The sequence below is a fragment of the Rhinopithecus roxellana genome, chromosome 20 (assembly GCF_007565055.1).
Source record: "Rhinopithecus roxellana isolate Shanxi Qingling chromosome 20, ASM756505v1, whole genome shotgun sequence".
NCBI classification, from domain to species: Eukaryota; Metazoa; Chordata; class Mammalia; order Primates; family Cercopithecidae; genus Rhinopithecus; species Rhinopithecus roxellana.
The window spans coordinates 24970195-24991871 of NC_044568.1; the positions used below are offsets into that span (position 1 = coordinate 24970195).

The 21677-nt window shown below is 49.3% G+C and overlaps 1 protein-coding gene across 1 annotated transcript in view; it reads right to left on the minus strand.

The window, feature by feature from the left end:
• Nucleotides 1–4369: 4369 nt before the first annotated feature.
• GFOD2 (glucose-fructose oxidoreductase domain containing 2) overlaps nt 4370–21677 on the minus strand; it is a 52676-nt gene continuing 35368 nt past the window's right edge. The window contains exons 2-3 of the mRNA XM_010355088.1: nt 11853–12197; nt 4370–5888 (exon numbers count right to left, since the gene is read on the minus strand). Of these exons, the coding sequence (XP_010353390.1) occupies nt 4990–5888; nt 11853–12111 (1158 nt within the window). The 5' untranslated portion in view covers nt 12112–12197 and the 3' untranslated portion in view covers nt 4370–4989. The remainder of the gene's footprint in view (nt 5889–11852; nt 12198–21677) is intronic.

Below are 21677 nucleotides of genomic sequence, written 5' to 3' on the forward strand. Positions count from 1 at the left end.
AAGCTGCAGAGAGGGACATGCGGGAATCTGAAAGGCTGAGGTCATCCCAAGGACACAGTGATGTGTAGGTTCCCTGGAATATGGCCTGGCAAGGTCACTGGAGGGAGTGGGATGGGCAGGTTCGGGTGGGAAAGCAGGGTCCCCTTTCTGGCATCATCCCAGGCTGCTCCCTCCTTTGACAGGGTCACTTGGGGGCTCACTGGCCCCATGGCAAGCCATGGGGTCAGGATGTTTTTTTTTCTTTGAGACAGGGTCTCCTTCTGTCGCCCAGGCTGGACTGCAGTGGCACAATCTTGGCTCACTGCAACCTCTGCCTCCCGGACTCAAGGATTACAAATGTGAGCCACTGTGCCCGGTCAAACAATTTTTTTGTGGAGAAAGGGTCTGTGTTCCTCAGGTTGGTCTCAAACTCTGGACCCCAAGCAATCCTCCCTCCTTGGCCTCCCAAAGTGCTAGGATTACAGGCAAGAGCCAACACACCCAGCCAAGATAATGGAGCTTAACCTCCTCGCTTTATGGTTGGGAAGGCAGAGGCCTGGAGAGAAGTGGCCTTGCAGGAGACTACACCCTGGGATCTAGGAATCCCTGTCCTCAGTTGTGCAGGATCTGCCAACCTGGGGACTCTCTGGCTAAGGCCTGACCCCAGAAGGCCTCCCTATCTTTGTGCAGCCTCCAGGGCTGGAAGTGTAAGCAAGGCCAGCACTGATAAGGAAGAGGTGGTCCTGTCTTCTCACAGGCAAGGCAGGAATTAGAAATCGTGGGAGAACTAGTCTGCAATTCCTGAGGCCTATTACCCAATGGACTTGTCTAAGCAGGGTGGGTGGTAGGAACTGCAGAAAGGATCAAGTCCCTACTACTCCTAGAAGCTCGCTGTAAAGGGGCAATGCTACATGATTTAGGGAGACATGCGTAGCTGGGCGTGGTGGTCTGTGTCTGTAGTCCCGGATATTTGGGAGGCTGAGGCAGGAGAATCGTTTGAGCCCGGGAGTTCAAGACCAGCCTGGGCAACATTTTCCCTGTCTCAAGAAGTAAAAATGATGCAGCCATAAAAAAGAATGAAATCGTGTCCGTTGCAGCAACATGGAAATGGCTGAGACCACTATCCTAAGCAAATTAACACAGGAACAGGAAACCAAATGGAACATGTTCTCACAAGTGGGAGCTACACATTGGGTACACATGGACACAAAGATGGGAAACACAAACACAAGACTACGAGGGGGCAGAAAGGGGGTGGGGTGAGTGTTGAAAAAAACTACTGAGTACTGTGTTCACTACCTGGGTGACGAGATCAATCGTCCCCCAAACCTCAGCATCACACAGTATACACATGTAACAAACTTGCACATGTACCCCCTGAATGTAAAATAAAAGTTGAAATTATATATTCAAAACAAGTGGCCAGGTGCAGTGGTTCATGCCTGTAATCCTAGCACCTTGGGAGGCTGAGGGGGGCAGATCACTTAGGCCAGAAGTTCAAGACCAGCCTGGACAACGTGGGAAACCCCGTCTCTACTAAAAATACAAAAATTAGGCTGGGGGCGGTGGCTCACGCGTGTAATCCCAGTACTTTGGGAGGCCAAGGCGGGTGGATCACGAGGTCAGGAGTTCGAAACCAGCCAGCCTGGCCAACATGGTGAAACCCTGTCTCTACTAAAAATACAAAAAAATTAGCCGGACATGGTGGTGTGCGCCTGTAATTCCAGCTACTCGGGAGGCTGAGGCAGGAGAATTGCTTGAACCAGGGGGGTGGAGGTTGCAGTGAGCCGAGATCGCACCACTCCACTCCAGCCTAGGCAACAAGAGCGAAACTCCGTCTCAAAAGCAAACAAACCCCCACCCCCAAATTAGCCAGGTGTGGTGGCGGGCACCTGCAGTCCCAGCTACTTGGGAGGCTGAGGCAGGAGAATCGCTTGAACCCGGGAGGCGGAGGTGGCTGTGAGCCAAGGTGACGCCACTGCACTCCGGCCTGGGTGACAGAGTGAGACTGTCAAGAAAAGAAAGGAGGGAAGGGAAGGGGAGGGGAGGGGAGGGAGAGAGGGAAGGAGGAATGGAGGGAGGGAGGGAATAAAGGAAGGAAGGAAGGGGGAGAGAGAGAGAGAAAGAAAGAAAAGAAAAAGAAAGAGAGAGAGAGAAAGAAAAAAGAAAGAGGGAGGGAGGGAGGGAGATACAACCTCAGTGCAACTGAGGACCAAGGCTGTGGGACCACAGGTTGGGGAGTGGCTACTTTGCCGAGGGCAGAAGTGGTGACCAGGCAGTCCTCCAGCTGACTCCTGAGAGGTGGTGCCTTCCAGGCAGAGGACGTGCCAGGGACAAAGCCCTGCTAGTATGGAAGCTGCCACCTCCGCAGGAGGGCTGCTTAGTGTGGCTGGAGTGGACGGCATGGCCATATGGAAACCAGGTTGGGCAAGTCCGGGGGTGAGGAGGAGGGGTGTGGACAGGGAAGGATCTTGGCATGACGTTCAGGAGAGGCTGCTTGGCCGGCAGGGTGACGGGCAGAACAGGAAAGGAAGCGGCTGCCACCGTCTGGGTGAAAACAGTTCTGGATTTGGTGAAAACAGTCCTGGATTTGGCTGGAGGTTGAAGAATACGCAACAGGTATTTTGGAAGTTCTCTTCTGGTTGCTGTATCTGATGAGCAAAGCTAACTGCATTTTTACTGTCCTGGAAAAACTTTATTTTGACCTGAGAAAGAGCTAGCTAGTAACATCCTGAGATTTGGAAAAAGGTCCTGGGAGATGCTGTCTTCTTCCAGGAGGGGACGCTGCTGGACAAGTCTGGAACCAGTGTGGGTTCAGTCACGCGTGGAGACCAGAATCCTGTGGGCTCCCTTGGCCACAGGCATCTGAGCACATCTATCTTCCCCATCCCCAGTGTGGGACTGACCAGCTCTGATACCCAGGAGATACCCGATGGTAAAGACATCTAAGGGAAGAGGCCATGTACCCCTCTGGCCATGAATCTAGGCTCTGGGGATTCCCTTAGAGGAAACGGGATCCTCATTGAAGTAGCTCTGCACTAAGCCCCAGCACATTCTGGGAACCCAAGTGCCATTCTGGATGGCCACATGGCCCTTTCTTATGTGGGAGCATCTAAGTCGGGCTTGTGCTTTCCTGGTCAATTCCCACATTTCAGAGCGACCTCAACACCCTAGCAACAACATGGGAGGACTGAGCTGAGCTAACTGTCCCAGGGACAAGGGGGCAGCCTCCCCTTTAACCTTCAGTGTCCTGCCTGGTGGTGGGTGCTGTCTGCACTTCACTTCCTAGTTCAGGCCAGGCCGAGCCTCTTGCAGCAAGCAGAGGCAATGCCGGGCCCTTGGGTGTGAAGAGTCCCAAGTGCTGGGAGGAAGTGTGGTTCAAGGTCAGGCTCTGTGGTTAGATGGTCCTGACCAGGCTCCCAGCTCCATCATGGACAACCTACAGGAGGCAAGTAGCGTTGCCCTCTGTGCCTCCATTTTATGATCTGAATGATGGGAATATTTACCATCAGAGAGTGGTTTGGAGATTAAGTGAAATAATAACATACATGTTTGCCCTGAGGGTCAGCATGCAGTAGGCACACTCCAACCCTATCCCTTGTTATTCCCTCTCACAAGGATATCTGAATCCAGTACACAACAGGAAAATAAGCCTGGTGACTTCTAGAAGAGGTGCCAAGAGGAAAAGGAAGCCCTCCCTGGGCTTTTCTGGCAAGGAGCCCAGGGCAGGGAAGTGGGCGGAAGGTTAGAGAAGGGAACAGAACTCGGTCCAGGCTGAATGAGCCTGGCAGGCTGGTCAAAGAAGCAATGGGGAGGGCGTGTCCTTTCTCAACACCACTCCCCACCCCAGCTTCTGGAGGTGGGTAGAAGGCTGGCCCTGAGCAGAGCACAGTCAAGAGCACAGTGGGTGACTGGCCCTCAGGTCCAGCCACAGCTGCTCCACGGGGCATGCCTGGAGCTCTTCCTCCTACTTCTCACCCTGTGCCACCTCCCTGAAACCACTCCCCCCCGCCACCTCAAGGGCACTCTGGCAGCCAACACCGTGACATTAAGAACAGAACCCCTCCTGACCTCCAGCCCAGTGAGGTCCCAAATTCTCCCGATATCTGCTGAGACGGCAGGCGCAGCAGCAGCCCATTAGGAAGTCCTGACTCCTGTTCTCTGAGGAAATCTTTTCTTCGGAGGCTCCTGGGATTTGGCTATGAGGGAACAGGCAGGAGACGAGGGCTGGCACGGGCAGCAGCCCGTGTGGCACAGTTGACGGTGATGACCCACGGCTGGCTCCAAGCTGCTGTGGAGCAATGAGTAAAGAGAAAAACCCCCTACAGCAAGAAACAAGCCTTTCAGTATTAAAGACACCCAACCTACCAAACAAAAACCACATGCCATGTCCTATTTTCTCAATTATTTATTAACATTTCTCAGATGTTCTAAAGCCCTCCCTTGCCTCCTCTCTGCCAAATCAGGGCCCTCTGTCCTACTTCAAAAGCCTGAGAGCTCACTTAATAAAGCAAGCCCCAGTCCCCACCTGGGAAGGGCCTGGTCACATGGGAGGGCAGGTGAGGGTCCCTGAGGGACAGCTTGTTGCCCTCACTGTTCCTGAGATGTCCCAGCCCAAGAAGGAAACGAAACTTCTCATCATTTCTCCTCGGGCCTCAGCCGAGCTGGCCCTATTGTGCTTTCTCACCGTTAGGACTGCGGATCAGGCTGAGGGGCTCACCAGGGTGAGCCTTTCCGAGTCCCACTCACTGGCATCGCCATGAGGAGGCCCAGCGGCAGCTCTGCCCTGTGCACACCGTGGTAACCTGGCCAACAAGAACATTTGCCACCCTGCAAGTCTGAGGAGCAGGTGAGTCGCTGGAGGGGGCGAAGTCCCAGGGCCACCTCTGGCTTCACCCAGACTCATTAAATGAAAGACACCATCTCTGCTAGGGCCAAGCCCCTGTCACATCTGGCTCCTGTTCTCCTCCCTGGTCCCTCTGCCCTGTGGCAAGGAGCCCAGGTGCAGGTTCATAGGTTGTTCCGCTGAAGTGCCTCACACAAGTTCTGGTTGGTGTCGGGCTCCTCCGTCAGCACCTCCACAGCCTCCCACTCCCCTGATCGGCTCGACCTCTTGATGGCATCCACCACGCTCTGCATGTACAGCCCATCCTCGAAGGAGGCAGCCATGGAGACAGGGGTGCGGTCCCAGGTTCGGCGGTCGCCCTGCCCCTGGAAGGACTGGCGCAAGGCCTGCACCATGTAGACCATGCCCTTCAGGTACAGCAGCGGGACGTCCTGGGGCCCCTGTTCAGGCAGCCCTGCACCCACGGCCAGCGAGTCCCTCAACAGCAGCTCCTCTTGCGTGGCAGAATTCTTCTGCCCATAGAGGTCAGCTCCTCGGGCGACGAGGCGTCCTGCAGAGCCTACCACCATGACTTCATGCACAAAGGCGCCTGGCATGTTGAAGTTGAGTGTCACTGTGCTACAAACACCCCCACCCATGAGCATTTGGAAGAAACAGAAGTCATCGCTGGTGACATGCCGGATGCCACGGATGGCAGCGTTCTGCCTCACAAATGTCTTGAGCAGCCCGTGCACCTTCTCGGCTCTCCGGCCGGTCAGGTGGGTCAGCAGGTCCACAATGTAGGTCCCCATGGTGTGCAGGCCCCCACCGCCCATGAGCTCATCACAGATCCAGCCATAGCTGGGGCTCAGCAGGCTGCCTGAGTAGATGCGGGCATCGCAGATCATCACTGCTCCTACGTAGTGCTCCGAGATCAGCTGCTTCATGCGCACGAAGGCAGGCAGGAAGCGCAGCACGTTCCCTACCAGGCTCATGAGCTGTGGGTAGTAGCGCGAGGCCGTCACCATCCGGAAGGCATCCACCGATGTTGCTGCCTTCTCGCAAACCACATTCTTCCCAATACCTAACAATAGGACACAACAGGAAATCTCAAAGTTCCAAGGAGGAATCTCCAGCATGTCCACCTGCCCTGAGGATTCTGGACCTGTCTGCCTCACAACTGCATGAACTAATTTTTTTGTTTTCTTTTTTGTAGAGGTGGGGTCTTGCTATGTTGCCCAGGATAGTCTCAAACTCCTGGCCTCAAGCGATCCTCCACTTTGGCCTTGTGAGTAACTGGGACCACAGGTGTGTACCACCACATCTGGCTAATTTAAAATTTTTTTTGTAGAGATGGGGTCTCCCTCTGTTGCATAAGCTGGTCTAGAACTCCTGGGCCCAAGTGATCCTCCTGCCTTGGCCTCCCAAAGTGCTGAGATTACAGGTGTTAGCTGCTATGCCTGGCCCCAAATTTCTTCAAATAAATCTCTCTCTTAAACACCCTATTGGTTCTGTTTCTCTGGAGAACCCTGAATAATATAGGAGGGCTAGAGAGGTTGGCACACTTCATGGATGTGTCTCTATGCTGTCATGCATTTATTAGGTCATCAGCTTGGGGCAAGGGAATCTAACCTATTTTCTAGGGGATGGGCTAGTCATAACTCCCACTCTTTGTCATAACTCTAGAGAGGGCCCTAAGAGTCCCTGCAGATTGTTTTCTGAAAACACTGGCCCAACAAGTTAGAGTGGCCCAAGGCTACAAAATGGTTGGCTCTGGTAGGACGGGAAGGAAGTGAGAATACCCTTTTTGCCCTCACACCCATTCTGGGTACGCTGCAGTCAACATGCACCCAGAGCTAAGCAAAGTTGGACAAAGCCCTGAAGAGAGTGCTAGAGGATGAGCAGCTGGAAACTGAAGGGATGAATGCTGCTCCATGTTTCAAGATGAAAGCTCGTGAGGAAGAGCAGCCATGAGACACTAACACCTGCAGTGTTCCTGCAAGCTTCGTGTGGTTCAAGTCAAAGGAAATCCTGTGCTAATACCTTAAATAGAAAACTTAGAGCCGGGCGCGGTGGCTCAAGCCTGTAATCCCAGCACTTTGGGAGGCCGAGACGGGCGGATCACGAGGTCAGGAGATTGAGACCATCCTGGCTAACATGGTGAAACCCCGTCTCTACTAAAAAATATTAAAAAACTAGCCGGGCGAGGTGGCGGGCACCTGTAGTCCCAGCTACTCCAGAGGCTGAGGCAGGAGAATGGCGTAAACCCGGGAGGTGGAGCTTGCAGTGAGCTGAGATCCAGCCACTGCACTCCAGCCTGGGCGACAGAGCCAGACTCCGTCTCAAAAAAAAAAAAAAAAAAGAAAAGAAAACTTAGAAAGCCCAAAAAGCAGTATGGACTAGACACATACAGAAGTTTACAAGTCATAGTAAGCCAGGAAGGGTAAACACCCTGGCAAAAACCCATGAAAAAGCTCTCCAACATCCAATTGCTTCTCGGAATAAAAGCCGAAGTCCTTACAAAGGCCCCACCCATAAGGTCTTGATACATGATCTGTGCACTCCTCCAAAATTTTCCTTTTTTTTTTTTTTCTTAAATTGAGATGGAGTCTCACTCTGTTGCCCAAGCTGGAGTGCAGTGGCTTGATCTTGGATCACTACAACTTCCGCCTCCCAGGTTCAAGCAGTTCTCCTGCTTCAGCCTCCTGAGTAGCTGGGATTATAGGCACCCACCACCACACCCAGCTAATTGTTGTATTTTTAGTGGAGACAGGGTTTCACCATGTTGGCCAGGCTGGTCTCCAACTCCTGACCTCAGGTGATCCACCTGCCTTGGCTTCCCAAAGTGCTGGAATTAAGGCAGGAGCTGCCATGCCTAGCCACTCCAAAATTTTCTTTTTGATCTCTTTGTCTCCTGTGGTCTTTCAGCTGCTCATCCTGCTCTAGCCACTGAATGAGAGATGGGAGCTGCTATGCAGAAGGACTTGGTGACTGGGGAGAGGCAATGATCACAAAATGCTGAAGGACTGAGAAGGCAGGGCTGGGTTAGGAAACGAGACTGAAAGCATTACACAGAGCCTATATGCAATGTGGAAAACGGAGTACCAAGTCTTGGTCTGGATTAATTCGTGTGCTTACCCTTCTAGTTGAAGCCCATTTGGGCAATGTGTGCACCTGGGCTTCTCCTCCATGGCCATCCAGGCTCCACTCTGGCACTCCACAAGTACTTCCTGGTTGGAGGGGCAGCCTTAGGCCTGGATGCCTGTGACCTGGGGTAACCAAGTCAAGAGTGTGCCTTCTCCAGGTATGTGCATCTTCAATAACCATGGTGTTCATCTTCCCTCAGGCCCCTGAACATTTTCTGAATGTTTTCAGATGGGGCAATGGTAAAGACACAGATTATTTCTGATGGCTCACTGCAGGGTGCAGCTTACCCTGATGGACCAAGATGGATTCTTTCCACACAGGTTCAGGTGGGGCCAGCTTGCAGCAGAAACAATAGTAACTACAGACAATAAATCTTGCAACAAAAAACTAAGAAAACTTTATAGAAATGGCCAATGTCTCGGCTTGGCATGGTGGCTCACGCCTATAATTGCGGCACTTTGGGAGGCTGAGGTGGGCAGATAAACTGAGGTCAGGAGTTTGAGACTAGCCTAACCAACAGGAAGAAACCCTGTCTCTACTAAAAATACAAAATTAGCCGAGTGTGGTGGCACATGCCTGTAATTCCAGCTACTCGGGAGGCTGAGGCAGGAAAATCACTTGAACCCGGAAGGTTAAGGTTGCGATGAGTTGAGATTGCGCCATTGCACGCCAGCCTGGACAACAAGAGTGAAACTGTCTCAAAAAAAAAAGAAGTGGCCGATGTCCCACGTGATGGATGGGCCCCAAGACAACTGACTGCCCAGGGAGAGTCAATTATTGGTGCTGGACTCAAGCTTTGGAGCCAGAAATTCCTATGCTCAAATCTTGGCTCTCTCACTTCATTGCTAGATGACCTGGGAAATTTCTAAACTTCTCTGGGTTTTTGTTTACTACTGTTAACTGTAAAGCAGGATTTTCCAGTTACAGGGAAGAAAGGAGGACTAAGTCAACCAAAGCAGTATATGTAAAGAACCTGGCTCAGTACAGCTCTGTCAACAGTACATTTTCTTACCATCACCAAGGGAGGGATTCAGCCAATGTCACAAATACAGAGGAAAAAAGCCCACTGCAACTTGGATATTAAGACTTGGCTGGGCATGGTGGTTCACGCTTATAATCCCAGCACTTTGGGAGGCCAAGGTGGGAGGATCACTTGAGTTCAGGAGTTCAAAATCAGCCTGGGCAACATAGCAAGACCTAGTATCTATTTTATTTTATTTTATTTTATTTTTTGAGACGGAGTCTCGCTCTGTCGCCCAGGCTGGAGTGCAGTGGCGCGATCGTGGATCACTGCAAGCTCCGCCTCCCGGGTTCATGCCATTCTCCTGCCTCAGCCTCCTGAGTAGCTGGGACTACAGGCGCCCGCCACCGCGCCCGGCTAATTTTTTGTATTTTTTAGTAGAGACGGGGTTTCACCAAGGTCTCGATCTCCTGACCTTGTGATCTGCCCGTCTCGGCCTCCCAAAGTGCTGGGATTACAGGCGTGAGCCACCGCGCCCGGCCAAGACCTAGTATCTATTTTAAAAAAATAAAAACTAAGCCAGGCATGGTGGCATGTACCTGTAGTCCCAGCTACTTGGGAGGCTGAGGTAGGAGGATCCCTTGAGTCCAGGAGATTGGGGCTGCAGTTAGCTATGATCAAGCCACTGTGCTCCAGCGTGGGCAACAGAATGAGACTTTGTCCCAGATAAATAAATAAATAAATAAAAAGACTCACATAGAAACTACATTTTCCAGATAAATAATTTCTTTTCTTTTCTTTTTTTTTTTTTTGAGACAGAGTTTTGCTCTTGTTGCCCAGGCTGGAGTACAATGGCACGATCTCAGCTCACTGCAACCTCTGCCTCCCGGGTTCAAGCCATTTTCCTGCCTCAGCCTCCCAAGGCAGCTGGGATTACAGGCGCCTGCCACCATGCCCAGATAATTTTTTTGTATTTTTAGTAGAGATGGGGTTTCACCATGTTGGCCAGGCTAGTCTTGAACTCCTGACCTCAGGTGATGCACTCACCTTGGCCTCCCAAAGTGCTGAGATTACAGGCGTGAGCCATTGCGTCAGCCCCAGGTACATAATTTCTATGTTCTGTATTTTGAAAATCTGATTTAGTTTCTTCTTCCTCTTTTTAGGAGACAGGGTCTTGCTTTGTCACTTAGGCTGGAGTGCAGTGATTCTGGTTCACTGCAGTCTTGGTCTGGCCTCAAGCAGAGCCTTCCTCTCAGCTTTCCAAGTAGCAAGGACCAAAGGTGCGTGACAGCACACCCAGCTGATTTTTTTTTTTTTTTTTTTTTTTGAGACGGAGTCTGGCTCTGTCACCCAGGCTGGAGTGCAATGATGCAATCCGCAATCTCGGCTCACTGCAAGCTCCGCCTCCCAGGCTCCCGCCATTCTCTTGCCTCAGCCTCCCGAGTAGCTGGGACTACAGGCATGCACCACCATGGCCGGCTAATTTTTTTGTATACTCCAGCCTGGGCAACAGAGCGAGACTCCATCTAAAAAAAAAAATAATAATAATAATAATAATAAAATGTAGGCCAGGCGTGGTGGCTCACGCCTGTAATCCCAGCACTCTGGGAGGCTAAGGCAGATGGATCATGAGGTCAGGAGATCGAGACCATTCCAGCTCACACAGTGAAACCCCGTCTCTACTAAAGATACAGAAAATTTAGCCGGGCATGGTGGCAGCACCTGTAGTCCCAGCTACTCAGGAGGCTGAGGCAGGAGAATGGTGTGAACCCGGGAGGCGGAGCTTGCAGTGAGCGGAGATTGCGCCACTATACTCCAGCCTGGGTGACAGAGCGAGACTCCGTCTCAAAAGAAAAAAAAAATGCTGGTCACGATGGCTCACACCTGTAATCCCAGCACTTTGAGAGGCCAAGGCGGATGGATCACCTGAGGTCAGGAGTTCGAGATCATCCCAGCTCACAAAGTGAAACCCTGTCTCTACTAAAAATACAAAAATTAGCTGAGTATGGTGGCAGGTGCCTGTAATCCCAGCTACTCGGGAGGCTGAGGCAGGAGAATCACTTGAACCCGGGAGGCGAAGGTTGCAGTGAACCGGGATTGCACCAGTGCACTCCAGCCTGGGCAACAACGGTGAAACTCTGTCTCAAACTAAACTAAACTAAAATAAAATAAAAATTGCTGGCTGAATGTTTACTGGTTTACTTACTAAACTAGGTTCTGATTTATATTAGATAAAGAGAAGAAGTTGACTCCAGTTGACTACAAAGAGAAGACCAATGGGAACTGCAGGAGAACAGCTCAGCAGGCCACGCCCAGCCAGGGGCAGGAGGTTACCAAGCCAAAACTTCCCAAGGGAATGGAGATGTCATGTGAGCAGGCTGTCAACCGATCTTGTCAGGAAAGCCAATGCTGTCAGAGCCTTCCTGTCCTCTGGCAATACAAAACTGCAATTTGGCAGGAAGGGTGTGTGCTCACCATAGTCAAACACTGACAAAACATGGGAAATGGTAGCCTTGCTACACAGCCTCTCCTTCCTGTGGTGCTGTGTGCCCCAGAAATGGGAGAACAAACACACCAGTCACAACCAATTCCCTGGCACCCAGGGCTCGGACCTCTAACTTCACATAAACCTCAAAGTTTATGTTGCCTGAGAGGCAACCATCTCCAGCCCCTTGATGGCTGTCTCTTAGAATACTTCCTTAATTTCTGTTCAGGGATTCATAGATGGGAGGTAGGTTAGACTATGTCTTTTTTCTCCTATAGTTATAAGAACTCCCAATATGCCCTCCCCAAGCACTGCTTCAGGGACAAGTGATGTCCCAGAGTTCTCCTCTCTGCAGATGCGAGCCTAGGAAGGAGAGCTCAGAGGAGGGGTGTGACCCTCAGAGGACTGCCCAGAGGGAGACACGATCTGCCCCTGACGTGGCCTGTTGGGCGTACCTAGAGCCTTCACGGATATCTGCCGGGTGAGTGGAGGGGGGATGCTGATGCACACCAGATCCACGTCTTGATGCAGCAAGATGTCATCAGTCCGGCTGGTATAGAAGGCGATGTTCATCTCCTCAGCAAGCTGCTTCGCCTCCTCCTCAGTCTTCCCCCACAGGGCCTCAACAGTGAACCCTTCTGCCCTCAGCAGCGGGACCAGAACTCGAGCGGAGCTGCCAGTCCCAAACACGCCCACTCCTGGCAGCATCTTCATCCCGGCCTCTGCTTTACCAACTCATCTCCTCACAAGAGCCTCCGGCATGGATATGATCTTCCAAACATCCTGGTCAGACATGGCTCCTAGAATAGCAAGCATTACACTGGTTATTACTGGAGAAGACACTCAGCTGAGGCTACTTTCTTCTTTTTTTTTCAGATGGAGTCTCGCTCTGTCGCCCAGGCTGGAGTGCAGTGGTGCAAAGGCTACTTTCAAATAAGGAAGCAACAAGTTCTCTGCCAGAAAAGCACAAATGAAATATGGCTCAGGCCGGGCGCGGTGGCTCAAGCCTATAATCCCAGCACTTTAGGAGGCCGAGACGGGCGGATCACGAGGTCAGGATATCGAGACCATCCTGGCTAACACGGTGAAACCTCATCTCTACTTAAAAAAAATACAAAAAACGAGCCGGGCAAGGTGGCGGGCACCTGTAGTCCCAGCTACTCGGGAGGCTGAGGCCGGAGAATGGCGTAAACCCGGGGGGCGGAGCTTGCAGTGAGCTGAGATCCGGCCACTGCACTCCAGCCTGGGTGACAGAGCAAGACTCCATCTCAAAAAAAAAAAAAAGGAAAGAAATATGGCTCAAGGCCAGGCATGGTGGCTCACGCACGCCTGTAACCTCAGCATTTTGGGAGGCCGAGGTGGGAAGATCACTTGAGGCCAGGAGTTTGAGAGTAGCCTGGGCAACATGGCGAAATATCATCTCTATAAAAAAAAAATTTTAAAAATAGCCGGATGTGGTGGCATGCGCTCATTGTAGTCCTAGCTACCTGGGAGGCTGAGGTGAAAGGATCACATGAGCCCAGGAGTTCACAACTGTAGTGAGCAATAATTGCACTACTGCATTCCAGCTTGGGCAACAGTGCAAGACCTTGTCTCAAAAGAAAAAAGAAATACTGTTCCAATATGAAAAATTGTAGAATCTTCTTCTTCCATGGAGACTGAATGATAGGAAAAATGGAAAATGAATAAAGCTGGATTTAAGTCTCTGCTCTGCTACTTAATTTTCTGTGTAACCCTGGTCAAACCATTCAACCTTCAAGGCCTTAAATGTATAATAAGGGGAGTAATTGATCTTTAAAGTTCCTTCTTGCTGTAAAGTTCATGATTCTATATATGACAAAGAAAAAGAAGAGTGGAGGCCAGGCACGGTGGCTCACACCGGTAATCCCAGCACTTTGGGAGGCCAAGGCGGGTGGATCGCCTGAGCTAAAGAGTTCAAAACCAGCTAGGTCAACATGGTGAAACGCCATCTCTACTAAAAATACAAAAAAATTTAGCCAGGCATGGTGGCAGATGCCTGTAATCCCAGCTACTCAGGAAGCTGAGGAAGGAGAATCATTCGACCCAGGAGGCAGAGGTTGCAGTGAGCTGAGATCACACTATTGCACTCCTACCTGGGTGACAGTGAGACTCCGCTGTCTCAAACAAAAAAAAAAAAGCAGCAGCCGGGCGCGGTGGCTCACGCCTGTAATACCTGCACTTTGGGAGGCCGAGGGGGGCAGATCATCTGAGGTCAGGAGTTTGAGACTGGCCTGGCCAAGATGGCCAACCCCGTCTGTATTAAAAATACAAAATTAGCCGGGCGTGGTGGTGCATGCCTGTAGTCCCAGTTACTCGGGAGGCTGAGGCAGGAGAATTGCTTGAACTCAGGAGGCAGAGGTTGCAGTGAGCCGAGATTGTGCCACTGCACTCCAACCTAGGCAACAAGAGGAAGACTCTGTCTAAAAAAAAAAAATAAGGAAAGAAGGAAGGAAGGAAGGGAGGGAGGGAGGGAGGCAGGAAGGGAGGGAGGGAGGGAGGCAGGAAGGGAAGGAGGGAGGAGGGAGGGAGGGAGGGAGGGAGGGAGGGAGGAAGGAAGGAAGGAAGGAAGGAAGGAAGGAAGGAAGGAAGTCAGTCAGTCAGTCGCGTACGGTGGCTCATGCCTGTAATCCCAGCACTTTGGGAGGCTGAGGCGGGCGGATCACTTGAAGTCAGGAGTTCGAGACCAGCCTGGCCAACATGGTGAAACCCCATCTCTACCAAAAAAATAAAAAATTAGCCGGGTATGGTGGTACACGCCTGTAGTCCCAGCTACTCGAGGGGCTGAGCCAGGAGAATCACTTGAAGCTGGGAGGTGAAAGTTGCAGTGATCCGAGATCGTGCCACTGCACTCCAGCGTGTGTCACAGAACAAGACTCCGTCTCAAAAAAAAAAAAAAAAAAAAGAATGGAAAACAAAAACCAGTTCAAGAGGAAAGTGAAAGAACTAATTGCTACATAGATTAAGTATAATTAAAATTTTTATGGTAGCAAACGTAGGAAAATGCTCACTAGAAAAAAAAATACCAAAAAACTTTTTCCATCAAACTGGCTAAAATAAAGCATATGCTTAAAAAGATTTTACTGAAGGCCGGGCGCGGTGGCTCAAGCCTGTAATCCCAGCACTTTGGGAGGCCGAGGCGGGCGGATCACGAGGTCAGGAGATCGAGACCATCCTGGCTAACACAGTGAAACCCCGTCTCTACTAAAAAATACAAAAAACTAGCCGGGTGAGGTGGCGGCACCTGTAGTCCCAGCTACTCGGGAGGCTGAGGCAGGAGAATGGCATAAATCCGGGAGACGGAGCTTGCAGTGAGCTGAGATCCAGCCACTGCACTCCAGCCTGGGCGACAGAGCGAAACTACGTCTCAAAAAAAAAAAAAAAGAAAAAAAAAAAAGATTTTATTGGGCTGGGTGTGGTGGCTCATGTCTGCAATCTCAGCATTGGGTGGGGCCAAAGCAGGAGGACTGCCTGAGATCAACAATTCAAGACCAGCATAAGCAATGTAGTGAAACCCCCATCTCTACTTAAAAAAAAAAAAAAAAAAATTAGCCCCGCATGGTGGCATGTGCCTATAGTCCCAGCTATTTGGGAGGCTGAGGTAGGAGGATCGCTTGAGCCCAGGAGTCCAGGCTGCCGTGAGCTATGACAGTGCTACTGCACTCCAGCCTGAGCAACAGCGTGAGACTGTCTCAAAAAAGGTTTTTTGTACACAGATATTTACTATAGCATTGGCTATCATAATGAAAAACTGGGAGACAATCTAGATGTCCAATCCAAGTAACGGGTTAGACAAGAATGCTGTGGAGCTACCGAAAACCATGAAGTAGAAGGCCCTCAATAACCTGAAAGACATTCACCACATAGTCACTGAAAGGGGAAAACACACACTATTAGAAGCACACAAAAGAAGTATAATAGGTATGAGAATATATAAGGATATCTGTAATGTATCTGTAAAAACATCTCTATTCAATGCTGTAGAAGGACCAGAATACTCCTGAATTTATTGACTGCTGAGGTGGATGGGATTATGAATGATTTTTGTTTCTTTTCAATTTTTTTTGAACTTTGCCAAATTTTCTGAGACATGATTATGCCTTATTCACTGTAGAGTTTTTCTTCTGATCACAAGGGTTATACAATAAATAATAAAACCAAACAAAAGTCCTTTGCTTGGGATCAATGTCATGTGAGAAAACCAAGATGAGATGTAGGTGTGTTCAGAATATCCAGGTTCCCCATCCAACATTTCCCTCAGCTAAACCAGCAGCTCCCCACTCTGTATTAGCGTCACTGGTGACCCTAGACCCACTGAATCAGACGAGAGTGACGTGGGCCACATCACCATCATTTTTTCTCTTTTTAAACTTTAATGTAATTTTTTAAATTGTGGTACAATATACATAAAATTCATTTTTTTTTTTTTTTTGAGACGGAGTCTCACTGTGTTGCCCAGGCTGGAGTGCAGTGGCGCGATCTCGGCTCATTGCAAGCTCCGCCTCCTGGGTTCACGTCATTCTCCTGCCTCAGCCTCCCAAGTAGCTGGGACTACAGGGGCCCGCCGCCACACCTGGCTAATTTTTTTTTGTATTTTTAGTAGAGATGGGGTTTCACCATGTTAGCTAGAATGGTCTCATTCTCCTGACCTCATGATCCGCCCGCTTCGGCCTCCCAAAGTGCTGGGATTACAGGCATAAGCCACCGTGCCCCGCCCCGCCTATTTTTTGCTTTTTTAAAGACAGAGTCTCACTCTGTCGCCCAGGTTGGAGTGCAGTGGCCCAATCTCGGCTCACTGGAACCTCCCCCTCCCTGGTTTCAAGCGATTCTCCTGCCTCAGCCACACGTGTGGCTGGGATTACAGGTGTGTGCCATCACCCCTGGCTAATTTTTGTATTTTTGGTAGTGACGAGGTTTCGCCATGTTGGCCAGGCTGGTCTCGAACTCCTGAGCTCAAGCGATCTACCCACCTTGGCCTCCTAAAGTGCTGGGATTACAGGTGAGCCACCACACCCAGCCCATCTTAATTTTTTTTTTTTTTTTTTTTTGAGACAGAGTCTCGCTCTGTCGCCCAGGCTGGAGTGCGGTGGCGCAATCTTGGCTCACAGGTAGCTCCGCCTCCCGGGTTCACCCCATTCTCCTGCCTCAGTCTCCTGTGTAGCTGGGACTACAGGCACCCGCCACCACGCCCAGCTAATTTTTTGTATTTTTAGTAGAGACGGGGTTTCACTGAGTTAGCCAGGATAGTCTCGATCTCCTGACCTCGTGATCCGCCCGCCTCGGCCTCCCAAAGTGCTGGGATTACAGGCGTGAGCCACCGCGCCCAGCCCATGTTAACTATTTTTAAGTAGATACATCAGTGGTATTAAATACATTTACAGTTGGGCGCGGTGGCTCACGCCTGTAATCCTAGCACTTTGGTAAGCAGAGGAGGGTGGATCACCTGAGGTCAGGAGTTCGAGACCAGCCTGACCAACATCGTGAAACCCCATCTCTACTAAAAATACAAAAATTAGCCGGGCCTGGTCGCGTGTGCCTGTAATTCCAGCTACTTGGGAGGCAGAGACAGGAGAATTGCTGGAACCTGGGAGGCGGAGGATGCAGTGAGCCGAGATCAAGCCACTGCACTCCAGTCTGGGTAACAGAGCAAGAATCTGTCTCAAAATAAAATAAAATAAATAAGTAAATAAATAAATACATTTACATTGTTGTGTAACCATCACCACCATCCATCTCTGGAACTCTTTTCACCTTGCAAAACTAAAAACTCATTAAATAATACCCATTATTCCCATTAAATCATAACTTCCCATTCCCTCTACCCCCGCCCCAGCCCCTGGCAACCATTATTCTACTTTATCTCTATGAATCTGACTACTTTAGATACCTCATATAAGTGAAATCATACATTATTTGTGCTTTTGTCATGGGCTTATTTTGGTTAGCAGAATGTCTTCAAGGTTCACCCTTAAGAACCTTGTAGCATATGTCAGGATTTCCTTCCTTTTCAAGGCTGAGTAATATGCTATTGTATGGCCGATCCATTCCTCTATCAATGGACACCTGGATTGCTTCCACGTTTTAGCTACTGTGAATAATACTGATATGAACATGGTGAACAAGAATCTCTTCTAGACTCTGCTTCCATTTGCTTGGAGCATATACCCAGAAGTGGAATTGCCAGGCCATGGTAATTAGATTTTTAATTTTCTGAGGAACCACATACTGTTTTCCACAGTGGCTGTACATTTTACATTCCCTCCAACAGTGTGCAAGCCTTCTGATTTCTCCACGTCCTCACCAACCCTTGTTACTTTCTGGTGCTTTTTGTTGGTTAGCCATTCTGATGAAAGTGAGGTGACCATTATTCACTTTTTTTTTTTTTTTTTGAGACAGAGTCTCACTCTGTCACCCAGGCTGGAGTGGAGTGGCACTGGTCTTGAACTCCCAACTTCAAGTGATCCGCCCATCTCGGTTGCCCAAAGTGCTGGGATTACAGGCATGAGCCACTGTGCCTGACCTCACCATTCACTTTTATTTTTTTTATTTTTTTTATTTTTTGAGACGGAGTCTCGCTCTGTCGCCCAAGCTGGAGTGCAGTGGCCAGATCTCAGCTCACTGCAAGCTCCGCCTCGCGGGTTCACGCCATTCTCCTGCCTCAGCCTCCCGAGTAGCTGGGACTACAGGCACCCGCCACCTCGCCCGGCTAGTTTTTTGTATTTTTTAGTAGAGACGGGGTTTCACCGTGTTAGCCAGGATGGTCTCAATCTCCTGACCCTGTGATCCGCCCGCCTCGGCCTCCCAAAGTGCTGGGATTACAGGCTTGAGCCACCGCGCCAGGCCACCATTCACTTTTATCATTCACTTTTAAAGCCCCTCAGGTGATCCTAGTGTGTAGCCACCAGATGAGAACCTCTGAGCTATGTTTAACACATGTGAAAAATTATCTACATTTGGAGCCATAACAAAATGTCCTGTTTGTCATATGTACACTTTCCTGAACCTTCTCACCCTCTGTACTATGATTAAAAGGACAAATCTGTCATTAAGAGGGAAAAAATCTCTAACACAACTATTTTAACTTCTATGTATTTCCTTCAGTAACATCATTTTACCAATAATTTTATAAATACCATACAGTCCCTTTGTTTACCAATTACATTTATTGATTCTTTTTTGAGATGGAATCTCACTCTGTCATCCAGGCTGGAGTGCAGTGGCACAATCTCAGCTCACTGCAACCTCCGCCTCTTGGGTTCCAACAATTCTCGTGCTTCAGCCTCCCGAGTAACTGGGACTACAGACGTGTACCATCATGCCTGGCTAATTGTTAAATTTTTGGTACAGACGGGGTTTCACCATGTTGGCCAGGCTGGTCTTGAACTCCTGACCTCAGGCAATCCGCCTGCCTTGGCCTCCCAAAGTGCTGGGATCACAGGTGAGCCACTGTGCCTGGCCTACCGATTACCTTTAAAAAGCTAACTACTCCTGATCTTGGTCACTATCACAATTTTTATTTTGAGACAGATCTTGCTCTGTTGCCCAGGCTGGAGTGCAGTGGCTTGATCATGGCTCACTGCAGCCTCAACCTTACAGGCTCAAGGGATTCTCCCATCTGAGCCTCCCGAGTAGCTGGGATTACAGGTGCACACCACTGTGCCAGGCTAATTTTTGCATTTTTTGTAGAGACAGGGTTTCACTATGTCACCCAGGCTGGTCTCGAACTCCTGGCCTCAAGTGATCTGCCCACTCTGGCCTCCCTAAGTGCTAGGATTACAGGAGCAAGCCACATTGTGCCTACACCAAAAAAAAAAAAAAAAAAAAAAAAAAAAAAAAAAAAAAAAAATTAAGACTGCGGTAGGTCCCTCTGCATAGCACAGCTTCTGCTTTCTTTGAGATGACCAACTCCTGGAACTCCTCTCTACCCTGCATCTTCCCTCCTCTGTAAATCTTTTCTGACTGTGGTGGTGGTCCACCACCAGGAGCTCCTCCCTCTGGACCTTCTATACACTTGCAATAGGAACTAAACTTATTCCTCTTTTGTGTCCTCAGGGCCACAAACACAGCAGGCCCTCCACTGATTAGTGAATGAATAAATTAATGAATTCACTGCGCTCAGTAAAGTGTTTTCTGGATGTGCCCACTCACTGGTGTCACCAGCTTCTGATGGCCACGTTTGTCAATGAAACACCAAAGTTACCCTTTGAAAACATACTGGAGGTTCTATCCTCACGTGTTGCTGATAGTGATATAGAATCGTACAGCTGTTCCGAATAAGAAGTAATCTGGCCTTATTTATAATTAAAACTGCATTTTATGACTCACAAATGTGTGTGTGTTCCCAAAGAAATTCTCATAGGGATCCACTGATAAGGGATACAAAGATATTTACCACATCATGTCTGAGGTGCACAGTTGGAGACAATCTGGGGGTCAGAAGCGGGCAGGTAAAGTGTGGGGGATGTACCCACTGGGGTTCTCTGCAAGTTAGAAACAATACTAGATGAATACAGTCACATGAATGAACTTGGTAAAAAAAAGAAAACACAGTGAGCTCTAATACATTATTTATATAAACTAAAAATACACACACAGGCTGAGTGCAGTGGCTCACACCTGTAATTCCAGCACTTTGGGAGGCAGAGGCAGGTGAATCACCTGAGGTCAGGAGTTCACGACCAGCCTGGCCAACATGACAAAACCCCATCTCTACTAAAAAATAAAAAAAATTAGCTGGGTGTGATTGTGCGTGCCTGTAGTCCCAGCTACTCAGGAGGCTGAGGCAGGAGAATTGTTTGAACCCGGGAGGCAGAGGTTGCAGTGAGCCGAGATAATGCCACTGCACACCAGCTTGGGCGACAGAGCAAGACTCTGTCTCAAACAAAACAAAACAAAACCCCACACACATACACAGAAACAAAAATGCTTCACAGGATCTTTTACAAACAAAATGATATATACTAAATACATTTACAGGGGATAGGGAAACTACAGTAGAGAAAGGGGATAAAGGAGAATAATTAAAAAAAAAAAAAAAAAAAAAAAAGGCCGGGCACAGTGGCTCGTGCCTGTAATCCCAGCACTTTGGGAGGCTGAGGCGGGTGGACCATGAGGTCAGGAGTTCGAGACCATCCTGGCTAACAGGTGAAACCCCGTCTCTACTAAAAATACAAAAACAAAATTAGCCGGGTGTGGTGGTGGGCACCTGTAGTCCCAGCCACTCAGGAGGCTTAGGCAGGAGAATGGTGTGAACCCGGGAGGCAGAGCTTGCAGTGAGCCGAGATCCCACCACTGCACTCCAGCCTGGGTGACAGAGTAAGACTGTCTCAAAAACAAAAACAACAAAAAAGGAAAATGTGGTTCTAAAAGGAATCCCTCCTCACTTTTTAAATAAAAAGCTTGCATTTCAAACACAAAGTGACAGGTAAATGTACCTCTGGTCTTACTAATGGGACACCAGCAAAAGCTATCTGATCTAGCCAAATCCAGGGAGAGCACTTCAACTGCATATTCGGCCCAGGACCACTTATAACTTAAAGAACCGTATTTCAAATTAGCCACCACACCTGGATTTTTTTTTTTTTTTTGACACAGACTCTCAGTCTGTCACCCAGGCTGGAGTCGAGTAGTGTGATCTCAACTCACTGCAACCTCCACCTCCTAGATTCAAGCAAGTGGCCGCTAATCACACCTGGCTAATTTTTTATATTTTTTGTAGAGACAGGGTTCTATCATGTTGCCCAGGCTGGTCTCAAACTCCTGGGCCCAAGCAATCCTCCTGCCTTGGCCTCCCAAATTCCTGATATTACAGGAATGAGCCATGGTGCCTGGCTAGAATCTTTTTTGGGAAGTGGAAAAGTGTACATTATAGAATTTACCATTTTAAACCATTTTTAGGTGTACAGTTCAGTGCACTAACACATTCGTATTGAGCAACAATCACCAACACCCACCTCCAGGACTTCTTCATTATTCCATACTGAAACTCTGTATCCAGCTGAAATTAACCATTTTAAAGTGAACAATTCAGTGTCGGCTGGGTGCAAAGCCTCATGCCTATAATCCCAGCACTTTGGGAGGCTGAGGTGGATTACTTGTGCCCAGGAGTTTCAGGCTATAGTGGGTTATGATCATGCCACTGCACTCTAGCCTGGGTGACAGAGCAAGACCCTGTATCAAAAAAAAAAAAAGAAAAAGAAAAAAAAAGAAAACCAAAAACTCCAAAAAACAAACCCCCACAATCTAGTGGCATTTAGGACATG